The 14,789-nt window shown below is 31.8% G+C and overlaps 1 protein-coding gene across 1 annotated transcript; it reads left to right on the top strand.

Moving 5' to 3' along the window:
* The first annotated feature begins 5,001 nt into the window (after nucleotides 1-5,001).
* On the top strand, nucleotides 5,002-14,384 carry LOC134724642 (trypsin-1-like). Its single transcript, XM_063587787.1, has 7 exons — nucleotides 5,002-5,091; nucleotides 5,647-5,774; nucleotides 6,510-6,616; nucleotides 7,393-7,658; nucleotides 8,477-8,619; nucleotides 9,713-9,770; nucleotides 14,265-14,384. The coding sequence occupies exons 1-7, from the start codon at nucleotides 5,043-5,045 to the stop codon at nucleotides 14,366-14,368; spliced, it is 855 nt and encodes a 284-aa protein (XP_063443857.1). The 5' UTR covers nucleotides 5,002-5,042; the 3' UTR covers nucleotides 14,369-14,384.
* The last annotated feature ends 405 nt before the right edge of the window (nucleotides 14,385-14,789 follow it).

Genomic DNA, 14,789 nt, shown 5'->3' with positions numbered 1-14,789 from the left:
CATGTTTTCAAAACTGGTGAGGAAACCTATTGCGACTAATATTTAAAACCTTTCCATCATTATTTAAAGCATGTTTTTAACATAATATCTCTTCAGATAATAGTGACTAAATATAAATACACTGATGGCGAGCTTGGTCGATTCTCAAATTGAAAGGTGTAATGTGTACGAATCATCTCTCCAGGTCTCACAACAATATATACCCTAATTAGGTCATACGTTACTCCCTTAATATTATGCGTTGCGGAACATATTGACTACATACCCTTTGTTTCTCTATCAATAAGCTTTCATATGAGGTATAAGAAATATCTGTATTTAGGGACTGCAGTCCATTTCATTATTCGAAATATCCATTTCATTCTTTAAAATTGGCTACTAGTATTTCTTAATTTTCACGCGTATTTTGACATTTAGGTCCACCGTTACCCCTCTTATGATCATTGCTGCACAATGGACATGTTATTTCTATATATATGTATATGGGACGAAGAACAGCAGAGGTAATGTGAAAATAAAAAAAAGACAATGTAGAGTACTTTATTTTTTATATATATGTTTTGGTATTCAGGTATAGTCCAGGCAAACTAAGATTTAACATCAAACTAATTGCAACAGAAAATGTTTTACTTCTAATCTATAGCAGTATGCCCTTTATATACACAGAAAAAAAGTCCCATAAAATTTAACTTGAGGAAAACTCAAAATCAGCATCTTAAATATTCTATGGAAGTTATCATTGGAAGGGGAGATCACTCTAGCAAAAATGTGTCTTTTTGGTTGTTTTTCTCGAAATTTATGTAAAGTATGATACTTTGATGGGTTTATTAGTTTGTATTTGACTAAATTATATAATCTTCTGCTCATGAAATGTTCAAAACCGAAGTGTTATGGTTAGTTTTTTTTCGTGCATTTTTCATTAAAGAAATTGCAAATTTGAAGCCTTGTAATCATTTTGAAAAAAATAATGTGAAAATTGGGTATTGTTCATATCTATATATTATATCTTTTGAGCAACTTACTTATCTAAAGACACGTTAAACCACAATAAGAAAAATACATGCTTCATTATTTTTATTGAATTTGAGTTTCTTTACCTTGACATGTTAAAAAATTCAATAAATAGTCAACCGATGAATTATGAAATCTAGATTATAGCTAGATAAAATATATGAAAACACCTTTAGAGTTGTTTGTTATACTCTAAAGACCGCTAAAAAATCAAGAATCAATACATTCTGATGGATAGAAGCGGTAAAGTTATGATTTTGTATCAACTTTTCTTGATATTTCTGCCCTTTTTGTAATAGTTATCACTTTTTAAAAGCAAATCTCCATAGGAATTTTAAATGGGGATTTTGTTAGTCTTCCTCAAGTAAGATTTTATGGGACTTTTTTCTGTGAATATTTGGGGTATAATGCTAAAGATTAAGACTTAAAAATCTTCTGTTGCAATTACTTTCGGGTTAGGGTCAAATTTATGCTAGATTGACTGGATTAGTACATTAAACCAAGGAACTTATGTTAAAAATAGTTGGTGTAAACCCACTATAGTTTATCCTCCAAAACTGCATAAATAAATAAAGTTAAACAATTAAAAAAGTGCTTTGATTTTTTTATTGTAATTTTAATTTTAATTTTTTTTGAATATTTGTTAGATAACATCAAACATATGACGAATTCAGAAATACAGGATATTTTGTCACATTCAAAACATATTTTTTTATTTCATTATTTACTTTTCAACTTTTTTCAAAATATTAACTATCTATAGAAGAATTTTCTTACAGGAAGTATAATAATGATCAATTTATGAGAATGATTATACTACATAAAACCTGTTAGGAGTTTCGTAGATATTTCTTGAGTTCTTGCAACCATAGTTGGCTCGAATGAACAAAATATCAAACGGATGTTTTGGAATAGACGGAAGAACGTAAAATGGTTTTGAAGGGTTAGATATATACTGTGCTCCTTTAGAGACTTATACATACACTGTCAATTTTGCATAGAATCTATTTCTGTACCTAAAATCTGTAGTACTGGAAATCTACTTTTAAAATTCGGTTCTATTTTACTACTTTAAAACTATTGTAATATTAATGTACCTGTATTTTACAGTACTTGTTTTGTACTTGAAATTTAAGTACTACAGATTTTTGGTTGCACCGTTACATTTGCAGCATTTTGAAAGTTTGACTTTCATATCTCTTAAAGATACAATTTTCAAACATGGAATATTGAGATCGTTGTCGGTATTATTTCTGTACAAAAATTTCAGTACAAATCAAGTACTGTAAAATGCAGGTAACTAAGTATTACAATACTTTTTTATCTTTTGAAGTTGGGTATATCAAAGAAAGTTTAAGGGGTAAGCTGTCATCATTTCTTTTTGTAGAGGCGCTCTCTATGCTGAAGATGGTCAGGAAAAGATAGTACGCATTTACATTTAATCAAATTAAATGTTCTCCGTTTAACCCTTACCATGCGGTACCCGTCTTTTGACGGGCGGACCCTAATAAGAGTTATTTGGCTCCAATGGCGTTCCATACTTTTAGAAGTCCACTTTATGATACTTATTTTAAAAGTTATGCATGTTCCGTCAACCTAAGGCTATCCATATTCACGTTTCTCATGTATAAGTAGCATTTTGAGCACAAATACGGACTTGGAAAATTGAAATTGGCTAAAACTCGGTTTTCTGGAGGGGTAGGCTTTACATCTGTATCTTACACAAGAAGTTCAGAGGCATAACACTGTCAAAGATAGTGCAAACCCACAGCCATATAACTACTGATCATTATTATTATTGAAATACGCATAGGAAACAACTACTTCCGGTTTTGGGTCCATTCGAAGTCAAAAATCGGCAAAAATCGTGAAATTCGGTATTTTGGGTCCAAATGACCTTCTGTAGACTGATGAATCAAGATCAGATTCACTCCGACCTAACAACTGTTGGGGTCAATTTGTTCACTAGGGTCCACTCTACACGCAGGCTACAGCTGGATACCTTTACCAGCAACCCTGGGTCTTCTGGGTCAAGAGAAGGGGTGAAAAATCGGAAAAAATGACGATTTTTGCACCTGTTGACCCACTTTGGGGCAAATTCCCGCCAAACAAATTCCGCCTCCTCACCCTGACCACCCCACCCCGTGATCACCTATATTAGATTTAAAGAAATCAATATGCTACAGCAACAGGGCTAAGCTCATTTGCATATAATTTGCATATTTTTGCAAATAAACGAAAATTAGACATTTTCTAAAAACAATTCCGCATGGTAAGGGTTAAAATACACGAAAAATATCGCAAATTGTAATGATATATCAACAAAAACAGATGTTGGATATACATCAATTAGACGGCAATCCAACTAGAAAATCTAGCACCACATATTTACTAAGCAATATACAGGCATAACTAGCAACAGACAGGTTCCCTTACAATATGTCAAGTGCTGAATCGTCATGAGTCTTTATTTAGATTACTAGTATAACATAATGTAAAATGTTATATTTTTGACATTTTTACTGATATTATGTCTGTTTGTTTTGTTCACACATCGTTGTCGATATAATGGAATTTGATGCAACTGTCATACAAGTTAGATGTTTAGTTAGTTGTATATAAAACCAAGTTCAATACACCATTTTCTACATACGACAATGCCTGTACCAAGTCAGGAATATGACAGTTGTTATATCCATTCGTTTGATTTTTCTGAGCTTTTGGTTTTGCCATTTGCTTAAAAACTTTGATTAAATGACATTGTGTGTTTTATTATAGAATGATATGCAAAACAGTGTGGCTGTGGCCATTGCTTAACGTCCTAAATTATCCTATTGACTGAGACAGATTATGTGAACTGTAACGACAACTGCTCACTATGTACTTGTTAAAATTAATCATGAATAACACGATGTTATGATTTATATCAATAATATAAATCAAAACATATAGGTTATTCCTGATTATTTTTTTCGGATTATTTCATTATTAAGGGGGCTGGCGGGTCTAAATCATTTTTTTTATTTAATATAGGATTTCTCTATATTTTTCTATAAATTAACTTTATCTTATACCTAATGGAAAAATGAAATAAAAAAATGGGGTCACCGTGCATTTACGCTCACAATTTGCATTCGAAAAAGACTTACATTTTTGTTAATGTCCTTTTTTCTGTTGCACTGATAGGAGAAATATTGGTAATATCGAAATTAAAAAAGAACTATATTACAGAAATTGGTTAAATTTTACAATTATTCAGTTTATGTACAGCCTTTTTGAAAACAACAATAAAAAATATAGGTCACCGATGAGTTAAAAAAGATGTTTCATTTTTTAGCCAAAAAAATTGGCATTTTGCACCAAAGGGAGATAATTTGGAGCTTTTTCAAAGATATCTAAATTTTAAAAGTCACCTGGGGCCAACATGTATTGATTTTTTTGAAAAATTCTTGTACCATAAGATAAAGTAACAACTACTAAAGGTAATTAATAAAATTTGTAAAGAAAAATAAATGTTTGATTTTTTTCTGAAAATCTTATAGCCGCGAGCCTCCTTAAAGGCGTTAAGAACCTTTGGTGACCCTACAGTTTAAATTCTATGATAAGTAAGTAGTGAGCAGTGTCGTTACAGACAAACGTTCATATTATATGTCCCAGTCATTGGATGAATTAAAGACGTCAATCAATGGCCACAGCCACACTGTTTTGAATATGATTCTAATTCGTTATTCTGATTGGCTAAACTGCAATCTCGCGTTATTCCTTTAGTTGGTCGATTTCATTACACAATAAAATTTATCATTCATTATGACGCGAGGTCCCACAATAAAGTGCAGAGTCGGGTTAATTAAATAAAACTTCATAGGGTTGAAAAAGATGTGACCGTGCTCACATTTTTAGACAAATGTACTTCGATCCACGCTTTTAAACCCCCAAAAAGTTACAAAAAGAAGCATTCAATTCTTAAATAAATATCCTTATTACTTGACCTTTACAGATAAGATCGTGTGTTCTTCACTTATATTGACGACATGAGAACACTTCTGTTTATAGGAGTGATTATTCAAGCTATTTTGAAAGGTAAATTATCTACTGAAATATTTCACACACTAGTATTTGTGTTTTTTAATGTACTAAACAGCGAAGATACATGCATATATGAAACAAACCTATATTATTCCAATTTTTTTTTTAAAAGAAATTCGTAGGAAAGTCCTCTACTATTATATGAAACTAAGGAGATGAAACACGGAGACTTTTTAAGCACAACTTTTGTTTTTATCAATTTGAGGCGCATCTTAGATATTGACCCCACTGCATAAAAGTTAATATTTTTTTTTTTATTTAAATGCAATTATTACCTGTTAGGCTTAGGTGAACTTCATGGTTTCTGAATTAGGCCTAGAGATCTATCAAACTGTTCATTATTTTCTTCCGTGTAAATGAAGTGAGCCAATTAATTTTGAACAAGCATTGTCAGCATTGCATTTGAAACTAATAATTCTTAAAACATGAAGCTAATATGATAAATAATTGTATTCACATGCAAAATATTTAATTGTACAAACGTATTTGTGTCATGTTTTTTGTCCTTCTTTCTTTATTCTACTTTTGAATCAATTGCATCCTTTAAAGGCACTATTGGACAGCAATCAGGTCAATGTGGTGTACAGACATATCAACCTCACACGTGGCCTGTAAACGGAAAAAGTTCTAAAATCATTGGTGGTAGAGAAGCCGTTCCACATAGTTGGCCTTGGCAGGTTTGTTAAGGCAACAGTCATCCGATGTTCAGTAATTCAGTGCTTTAATTTTATTGTCTTTATGAATATTACTTTTTCTGTTTAGTCTGGTGCTATCCATTTGACGTGACTCTCTACTAATACATTGCATCCTGTTATTGTTCCTTGATAATTTTGGTATTCTTGTCTTTCTGACATTTTTGCTAAAGTAATGTGCTTTGTCTGTATGGCATTTCATTGTTTCGTTATATATGCATTTTCGTTGTTTTTTTTGTATGCTTCTTTGTTACATATTTGTTTGTTTTCATAGTAATTGAGATTATAACACAATATTGACTGAAAACAAACGACCTCTCGCACTCTATGCGAATACGTGATAACGTAATCAACTAGGCGGTTTAATGTACCGGAAAAAACATTCAGACCGTTTGATTGTTAGCATAGAAAAAGTTGTCACCAAAAACAAATTACACGGTGAAATTTCTGCTAGAAATTTGAATTATATCTAGTTTTCAGTCATTATGAAACACATCAATATTTGATTTTAAATTGCCTAATCACGGGAAAGACAAAAAGATAATGGCTTGAAAGGATTCAACTTTACAATGAAGTTTATCTTTACAAATGCTCGATTGGTCTTTAGACAATGTAATAGTTGTAGCTCTTTCGTCATCCTAACTATTTGTATGTATTGTTATCTGATGAGAACAGCGAAGACTAGTATGTTTTAATTATTTTTTTTGTCTTTCATTTTAGGTTGTTCTCAAATTTAGAAATCATCCATTGTCATGTAGTGGTTCCTTGGTGAAAATTAACACCACAGGAGAAATAGTCGTGTTGACTGCTGCACAGTGTGTTGATGGGTAAATTGAATTTTCTGATCTTGACGGCTTTTCTAAAAACCGATACTACATTCCATGGCATTAACACAGGAAAATTATCTCCATTCTTTAGAATCTTGACTTTATGTTTAAATTTAATAAAATATTTGAAAGACTTGTCTAGGAAAATCCAAGATCATTTGGTGTAAAAAAAAAGGAGTGCTGTGTCTTGTCTTAAAAATAAATCAAATACAATTATAACTGACGATTTCCTTATAAAATAAAATGCTTAACGCTATACATGTACATCTGTAAAGGTAAAAGAACTTGCTAGTGAATATTTATCAGCGATGTTTCTTCGCTTATTTGGAAAAAATTGCGTATGTTCATAAATATAAAAAAACGTTTCATGTTACAATGCATCATTTAAGCTGAGTAATGATTATTGTTGTGAGCTCAATAGGAAAACTCCAAAGCTTTACACCAAGTACACTGACATCAGATAGACATCAGTAACACAGTTTGATAGACTTTTCTGTTTGAGAACGGACCCAGGGGAATGAGTACGGATGCAGCGGAAGTGGCTTTGAGGACATTGGTTTTGTTTCACGACTTCTATTCGTTTTAAATCGTCCATCATTTGTTTCGCCTCACTCACCTCAACTTAGTTATTGGGAATTATGCCTCCTTTCAAAAAATCGTTGATAAACCCCTATATATATTTTATAGTATTAATGAGAAAGTGTACACACACACTTTTTAATTTCTGAAACCGTTACAAGAAGACAGATATTTTATTTGAATCATTTCTACTTCAGAACTCTGCCTATAGAATGGACAATAGATGTTGGAGTTCATTCACGATCTGCACAAGAACAATATCAGAAAACTTATGATGTAAAACAAATAATTTCACACCCAGAATACTCCCCATTTCTGCTACACAATGATATTGCCATTGTGAGACTATCGACACCCGTAGTTGAAAATGAGGCTGTTGCTCCTATTTGTGTGACATCATTACCAAGTATCGACTTCTATGGAAGCAATTGTGTAGTGACTGGATGGGGCGCTACGTCAGAAGGTAAATATGATAATTTATTAAAGTGAACATGTAAATTGACATTAATGAGCCTGTCTTGAAATAAATCAGATTCCTTTGCAAAAAACACAGCTTCCTTTATTTACAATTTACAGTTGTTTTTTTTCAAATGGGGTACTCCATACATAATTTACGAAAACATAAACGTTTATTCTACTGGGCCAAATTTTGCCACAACCATCGTTTGGGCATTTAGTTATAAGAAATGTATACAATGATGCTTCTTGTCAACCAGCATGCTCGACATGTCTAAAGAGAGAACATGGGGGAAAATACGGTAAGTTTTGTTTATAGAAGGCAAAAATCTAGCAGGACAGAATTTTTTTAAGATTAGAACTACCATCTATCTATTTTTGCGTTTTTGATTATTTTCTTAAAATTAAGAAACACAAAAGTAGATCGCAACTTAAAAAAACCAAATGGTCAGCAAGTATGTCGTTTGACCGAAAATTTCAGTCAATTCCTTATAGGTTTTGCATGCATGGTCCTTTATTGCTGTTGTTGAGATACTGTTTGCATTTTTGGCAAAAAAATCGGTGGGTAATGCAGAAAGACTGAACAGAAACGAAAAATAATATGTAGATAAAATCTACAAATAGGTCTACACAGCCATAAATTGACATTCGAAGAAGTACGTTTAGTATTGTTCTAGCCGCTTCTCGAAACTGATGGTAAACTATTGGCAATCATACCACATCTTCTTTTTTATATTGACTATTGGTATAAAGTATACATTTCTTGAGAATAAATTCAACATTAATTTTCTTTTGTACATATACGTATGAACTTATTTTATTTAGGTGGATCAACATCAGATAGATTAAAAGAAGTATACAAGCCAGTATTGACGGATACAGAATGTTTACTCAATGTCGGAGGAACGTTTAATTCCACAACCATGCTGTGTGCCGGATTTGTACAGGGTGGCGAAGGGACATGCACAGTAATGTTACATTGTTGCTTATAAAAAACAAAACGCAGTTACCAAAATATTTTTGTTAACTCCAGAAGACATCGGAAAGTTTTGTGATTGACAAAGTTTATATAGACAATAATAGTGCATTAACTTGACATATCAACGATATAAGGATGAGGCTAAGAAACGGGGAAATGCAAGACTCTGCCGAGATATTTCCCCGTTTCGGGCCGAAACCTTATATCGTTGATATGTCAAGTCAATGCACTACTATTGTCTTTATACTGCAATCTTAAACAACATTTTCAATGGTTGTTTTATGCGTTAAGGTTATTTATTTGATTTTAATATTGGGGAAAATCCCCTTTAAAAAGGCCTCATATCATGCTCGCGGAGAAATATACAACACAATGAAATGTACATATTTACCTGTTGAAACTCACACTCGATGGTGAACGAAATCGTTTGAGTATGGACTTAACTATCAACCATAATCATGAAACATAATAATACAAAAAATATTAACAAATGAAATATGTTTTTCCAATAATTGCAAAAGAGACTAGGTTGAGTCGATCCACGCATCGTTGTATGCATTGGAAACAAGAACAGGTTGAAGAGGTCGTATGAATAATTAAATATTATTTCGGCATTTTCTATTTAAATATTCATGAGGAAAAGTGATATCGGGTTATATGACATAGAAATATACAGTCAACGCATTTTGACTGCTCAAATAGAACGAGTGCAGTATAAATGACAATGTATATCTAAACTAGACTTGCATTTACCAAGAATGATATATAATTTGATACAATGTCATGTATACTGTAAATATTGAATGCTCCTGTACATGTATGATGTGAACGATGAGAACCGGTTGCTGCATGTTTTGTTCTGTCTGTTATATTGAGTCATGTTCATCTGTCCTTTTCGTTTTCTAATTATAACGCGTATGATCCTTATTATATACTGGAAGGTTATATTTGTCAGTTTGAGACGATCATAATTTGTATCCCATGATAAAGCAGACATCCCACATGACCCAGGCGAACTATAACACAATTCTTTTAAGTACGTCTTGTATTAATAAAAGTTAAGTGAGTTATATATGTTGTAGGGTGATGACGGAGGTCCGTTAGCATGTAAGAATGTAAATGGTCAATGGGACCTCATTGGTAAGTATTTATTAGTAAGATGTTGAAATTTGATAGCTCGATGGACTCACTGAATTAATTGGAAAAAGTCAAAACCTGTTTTAAAGAACTCCTACCATAAGAAAACGTGCCAACCCTAAACTTATCAAGAGAATGTAAGTTCATATCACAAACACAGTAAGAAATATGTTCCAATTAAGCGGAAGTTTATATAAATGGGCGTTTTTCAATAAAAGCGTTATTTTCAGACCTAAAAAAAATGGAAAATCAACTTGTCTAAAATTTAATTTCAAGAGTTATTTTGAATACCTCTATAATAGACCTGTTTGTAAACAAAAAGTGCAACCTTAAATATTCTTTAAAATGATAATATTTTCATAATTTGTGTACTGTTTCGTAAATGTCCCCTACGAAACTTTTTCTAAACACACATATTTTTTGTAATTTTAAATGTTTCCTATAGACATTCATGTTTGTTTACTTTAAATACTAGAAATTTTTTTTTTTTTTCTGAATTGGAAAACCATTTTTATCGATAAAGATTAGACAGTACTTCACATATGAAGGTTCAACTTATGTTACGTAGTGGACATTTTGATGCGTTTCGTAGTGGACAAAACCGTTTCGTAGTGGACAAAAAGTTTCGTAGTTGACACCAACCCTATCATATGTTAATAAAAACATAATAAACATTACATGAAACTAACCCTTGTTATTTGTTTTACACGAATATAATTGAAAAGAGATTAAAAAAAGACTGCATGGTAGTGGTAGTGTCCACTACGAAACGTTTTTCTTCCATATACTTGTTTCGTAGGGGACCGTTTCGTAAAGGACGTATTCGCATGTTTTATTTTTTTCCCACAATCCCTATATTGCAATAGTAACAAGACTGATTGTATTCATCAAAGCATTTATCAAGCTGTACACTGATATTTTTTTCATAATTTTAAAACCAGATACTGAAGGAGATTTGACCCGTTTCGTAGTGGACATTATCAAAAATACGGTATCACTCTGGTCCATTTGATGTGCTCAATTTTTCTTACCAACAATTTAATTGCCATTATAAAAGCATCACTTCTTTTGTAAGACCCTAATGTTTATATATCTTGCAAACAAAAATTACATTGATTTTATAGAACTGTTTATTGGCAAATTTTAATGACTTCGTTTCGTAGTGGACATTTTGTGAGGGACACACCTTCTGAAATTAAACAAGAGGCTCTCAAGAGCCTGAATCGCTCACCTGAATTTTTTGGTTTAATCTCTCATCAATGATTATTTTGGCTTTTCAATTTATTTAAATGTTCTTTGAATCGTCCTATTTTCTTCAAAAGCAAAAAAAAATCATTTTCTCCTATGTTCTATTTTAGCCATAGGAGCTATGTTTCTTGACATACAAGGAAATGAAATATAAAATTTATACTAGATAATCTGAAACTCATTTAGCCTCAGTTTGGTTGAAATTGATACAGCAGTTTCAAAGGAGAAGATTTTTTAAAGTAAGTCAACATGATGAACAAATTGTGAAAAAAAGTCTTTAAAGGACAATAACTCCTTAAGAGGTCAATTGACAATTTTGGTCAAATTGACTTATTTGTAGATCTTACTTTGCTTAACATTTTTGCTATTAACAGTTTATCTGTATCTATAATAATATTCAAGATAATGACCAAAAACTGCAAAATTTCCTTAAATGACCAATTAAGTGGCAGCAACCCAACAATGGGTTGTTTGATTCATCTGAAAATTTCAGGGCTAATTGATTATGACCTAATGAACATTTTTATCTCATCTCAGATTTGTTCTAAATGCTTTCATTTTTGAGATATAAGCCAAAAACTGCATTTGACCCCTATGTTCTATTTTAAGTAACGGCGGCCATGTTTTTTGATGGATCAAAAATCGAAGCACACACTTTGTGCAGGATAATCTAAGGAACAATCATGCTAAGTTTCATCCAAATCCATTCAGTAGTTTCAGAGTAGGTGATTTTTTAAATTTAGCAAATATGATGAACAAATTGTGAAAAATTGTCATTAAAGGACAATAACCCCTTAAGGGGTCAATTGACAATTTTGGTCATATTAACTTATTTGTAGATCTTACTTTGCTGATCATTTTTGCTGTTTTCAGTTTATCTTTATCTATAATAATATTCAAGATAATGATTAAAAACTGCAAAATTTCCTTAAAATTACCAATTAAGTGGCAGCAACCCAACAATGGTTTGTTTGATTCGTCTGAAAATTTCAGGGCTGATAGATCCTGAGTTAATGAACATTTTTACCCCATGTCAGATTTGCTCTAAATGCTTTCGTTGTTGAGATATAAGCCAAAAACTGCATTTGACCCCTATGTTCTATTTTAAGTAACGGCGGCCATGTTTTTTGACGGATCAAAAATCTAAGCACACACTTTGTGCAGGATACTCTAAGGAACAATCATATTAAGTTTCATCCAAATCCATTCAGTAGTTTCAGAGGAGAAGATGTTTGAAAAATTGTTAACGACGACAGACGACGACGACGACGGACGCCAAGTGATAAGAAAAGCTCACATGGCCTTTTAGGCCAGGTGAGCTAAAAACCTATATTGAAAGCTGTTTATTAAAATATGTTGTCTCTGAACATACTTTTGAATATTTTAAGAACTTATGTAAAGTAAAAAAAACATTTATTTTTTCATTTTTTTACGATATTTTAGAGTATGAATGTTGAACAGGCGGTCTAGGGACGTGCCATTTTGGTTGTTTTAGACCATCTAGGAGTCAATATCTTATCAATCCCTCTAAAAATAAACTGTTTCGTTGCATAAAAATGTTAAATCTAATTCAATGTACTGACTGCACAAAAAAATACTTGCAAAGATTAAACACATTTTTTTTAAAGTGGCTGGGACAAGAAAATACGTTTTTATTGAAAAACGCCCAAATATATTGATCATATACCACAAATGGAGTAGGATCTGCCTACCGTTTTTGAAAACATGAAGTCACCTCCGATTTTCGTGGGGTTCTTGTTGCCCCCGTTTAAGTTTCTAAAATTGAATGGTGTGTGTTGTAGACGGTTCTTTGTGTGTGTTGTGTTTGTATTCCACTTATGAATTTGAATATCCCGTTGATATCTGCTTTAATTTGAAAGTTAAATCTTTATTAATGCAATGGGTTAATATTATCATCGTGTTTTTCACTGCCAATATTTAAAATTTAAAATTCTATTAATTTAATGCGTTCAATACTATCATCGGGTTTTTCACTGGCAATATGTTTAAGTTGAATCTTTATTAATGCACAGGGTTCAACATTCTCATCTAGTTTGATACTGATGTTTGATGATGTCGGTGTGTACGTTGGTTAGAAAAGAAACCAACATTATTCTAAAACAATAGATTTCGGTGTAATTTAACTGACATTTTCATATAAATCGTTTTAAGATACATTTTTTTTAAAAATCTTTATATGTTTTAATTTAGCATAAACCTATAATCAAACAGAAAAATTTAGTTCAGAAAAAAAATAAATCAGAAAAAATGGCCTATTTTTCTTTCCCTCCATGTTTTGACATGCACCGGACACAGGGGTTGTAATACAAGACTGGTACCTTATGCTATATGAACACTTTGTAAATTATGTGCGTCCGTATAGTTTATTTAAGGTTCAATTAAAACAGGGAAAAAATCATGTGCAGATTACCAATTCAAAGACAAGACATGATATACTTTGAAAATAGAAATATTCAGGAAATATTACAGCAAAAAAGTGTTTGGTCTCTGGTGTAAATAAACTCATCATAGATACCAGGACTATAATAAACTCATCATAGATTCCAGGACTAAATTTATATATACGCCAGACGCGCGTTTCGTCTACAAAAGACTCATCAGTGACGCTCGAATCCAAAACAGTTAAAGAGGTTAAATAAAGTATGAAGTTGAAGAGCATTGAGGACCAAAATTCATAAAGTTTTGCCAAATACAGCTAAGGTAATCTATGCCTGAGGTAGAAAAGCCTTAGTATTTAAAAAAAATCAAAATTTTGTAGACAATTAATTTATAAATTTAACAATATCAATGATAATTCATGTTAGCACAAACAGTGCTGACTAATGGGCTTATGATAATAATTTTACACTAACGCCAGACGCGCGTGTCGTCTACAAAAGACTCACCAGTGACGCTCGAATCAAAAAATTAAAGGCCAATGTCAAATAAAGTACGAAGTTGAAGAGTATTTAGGACCAAACATTCCTAAAGTATTGCCAAATACAGCTATTCCTGAGATAGAAAGCCTTAAGTTAGTATTTCAAAAATTCAAAATTTTGTTAACAGTTAATTTATTATTATAAACATATCAATGATAACTCAAGGCAACACAGAAGTGCTGAATACTGGGCTGGTAATACCATCGGGGAAATAAATCTCCACCAGCAGTGGCATCGACCCAGTGGTAAAGTTGACTAGTTAGCTATTATGGTACATCTTCTCAATTTCATACTGAATTTTATTTTCCAGGAATAGTAAGTTGGGGATATTTATGTGCACGTGAGAGTTATCCGGCAGTATACACAGATGTACATCACTTTCTAGATTGGATTGGAAATAGTACACTAATTTAAAAATCATTTAAAGATTGAAGTTTGAAATAAATGTTAGAACTGTATCTGTTTTTATCTGTATACATTTGTTATTATTTGAGAATGAAATATATATATATATATACTAGTATACAATATATTGTAGACCAGACACATGTATCATTTTATTATTTAACGTGCTGAAAGGGATGCAATATACAATTTCGATAATATTTAGCTATTGTCATGTAAGTCTGTACAACCCAAAATGTATTTTCAAATGTTAGTAGAAATACACTAAGAAAAAGGTGAAAAATACATATAAACACAATAGTAAAGCTTGGGGAATCAGAACTCCAAATAAACCTAGCAGTGATATATCTGGTGAATGGTATATAACAGGTAAGAATATTTTGCTACGTACAGTGTACATAATATCAAGGAATGAGCTGATGAATACGAG

The sequence above is a fragment of the Mytilus trossulus genome, chromosome 7 (genome assembly GCF_036588685.1).
Source record: "Mytilus trossulus isolate FHL-02 chromosome 7, PNRI_Mtr1.1.1.hap1, whole genome shotgun sequence".
Classification (NCBI taxonomy): Eukaryota; Metazoa; Mollusca; class Bivalvia; order Mytilida; family Mytilidae; genus Mytilus; species Mytilus trossulus.
The sequence above is the reverse complement of the archived record's forward strand: the minus strand, read 5'-3'. Positions and strand labels throughout refer to the sequence as shown.

Coding starts and splice junctions, on each gene's coding strand:
- LOC134724642 (XM_063587787.1), top strand. CDS start 5,043: ATGAGAACACTTCTGTTTATAGGAGTGATTATTCAAGCTATTTTGAAA. Junction 5,092..5,646: donor TATTCAAGCTATTTTGAAAG/GTAAATTATCTA, acceptor CATCCTTTAAAG/GCACTATTGGACAGCAATCA. Junction 9,771..14,264: donor TGGTCAATGGGACCTCATTG/GTAAGTATTTAT, acceptor TTTATTTTCCAG/GAATAGTAAGTTGGGGATAT.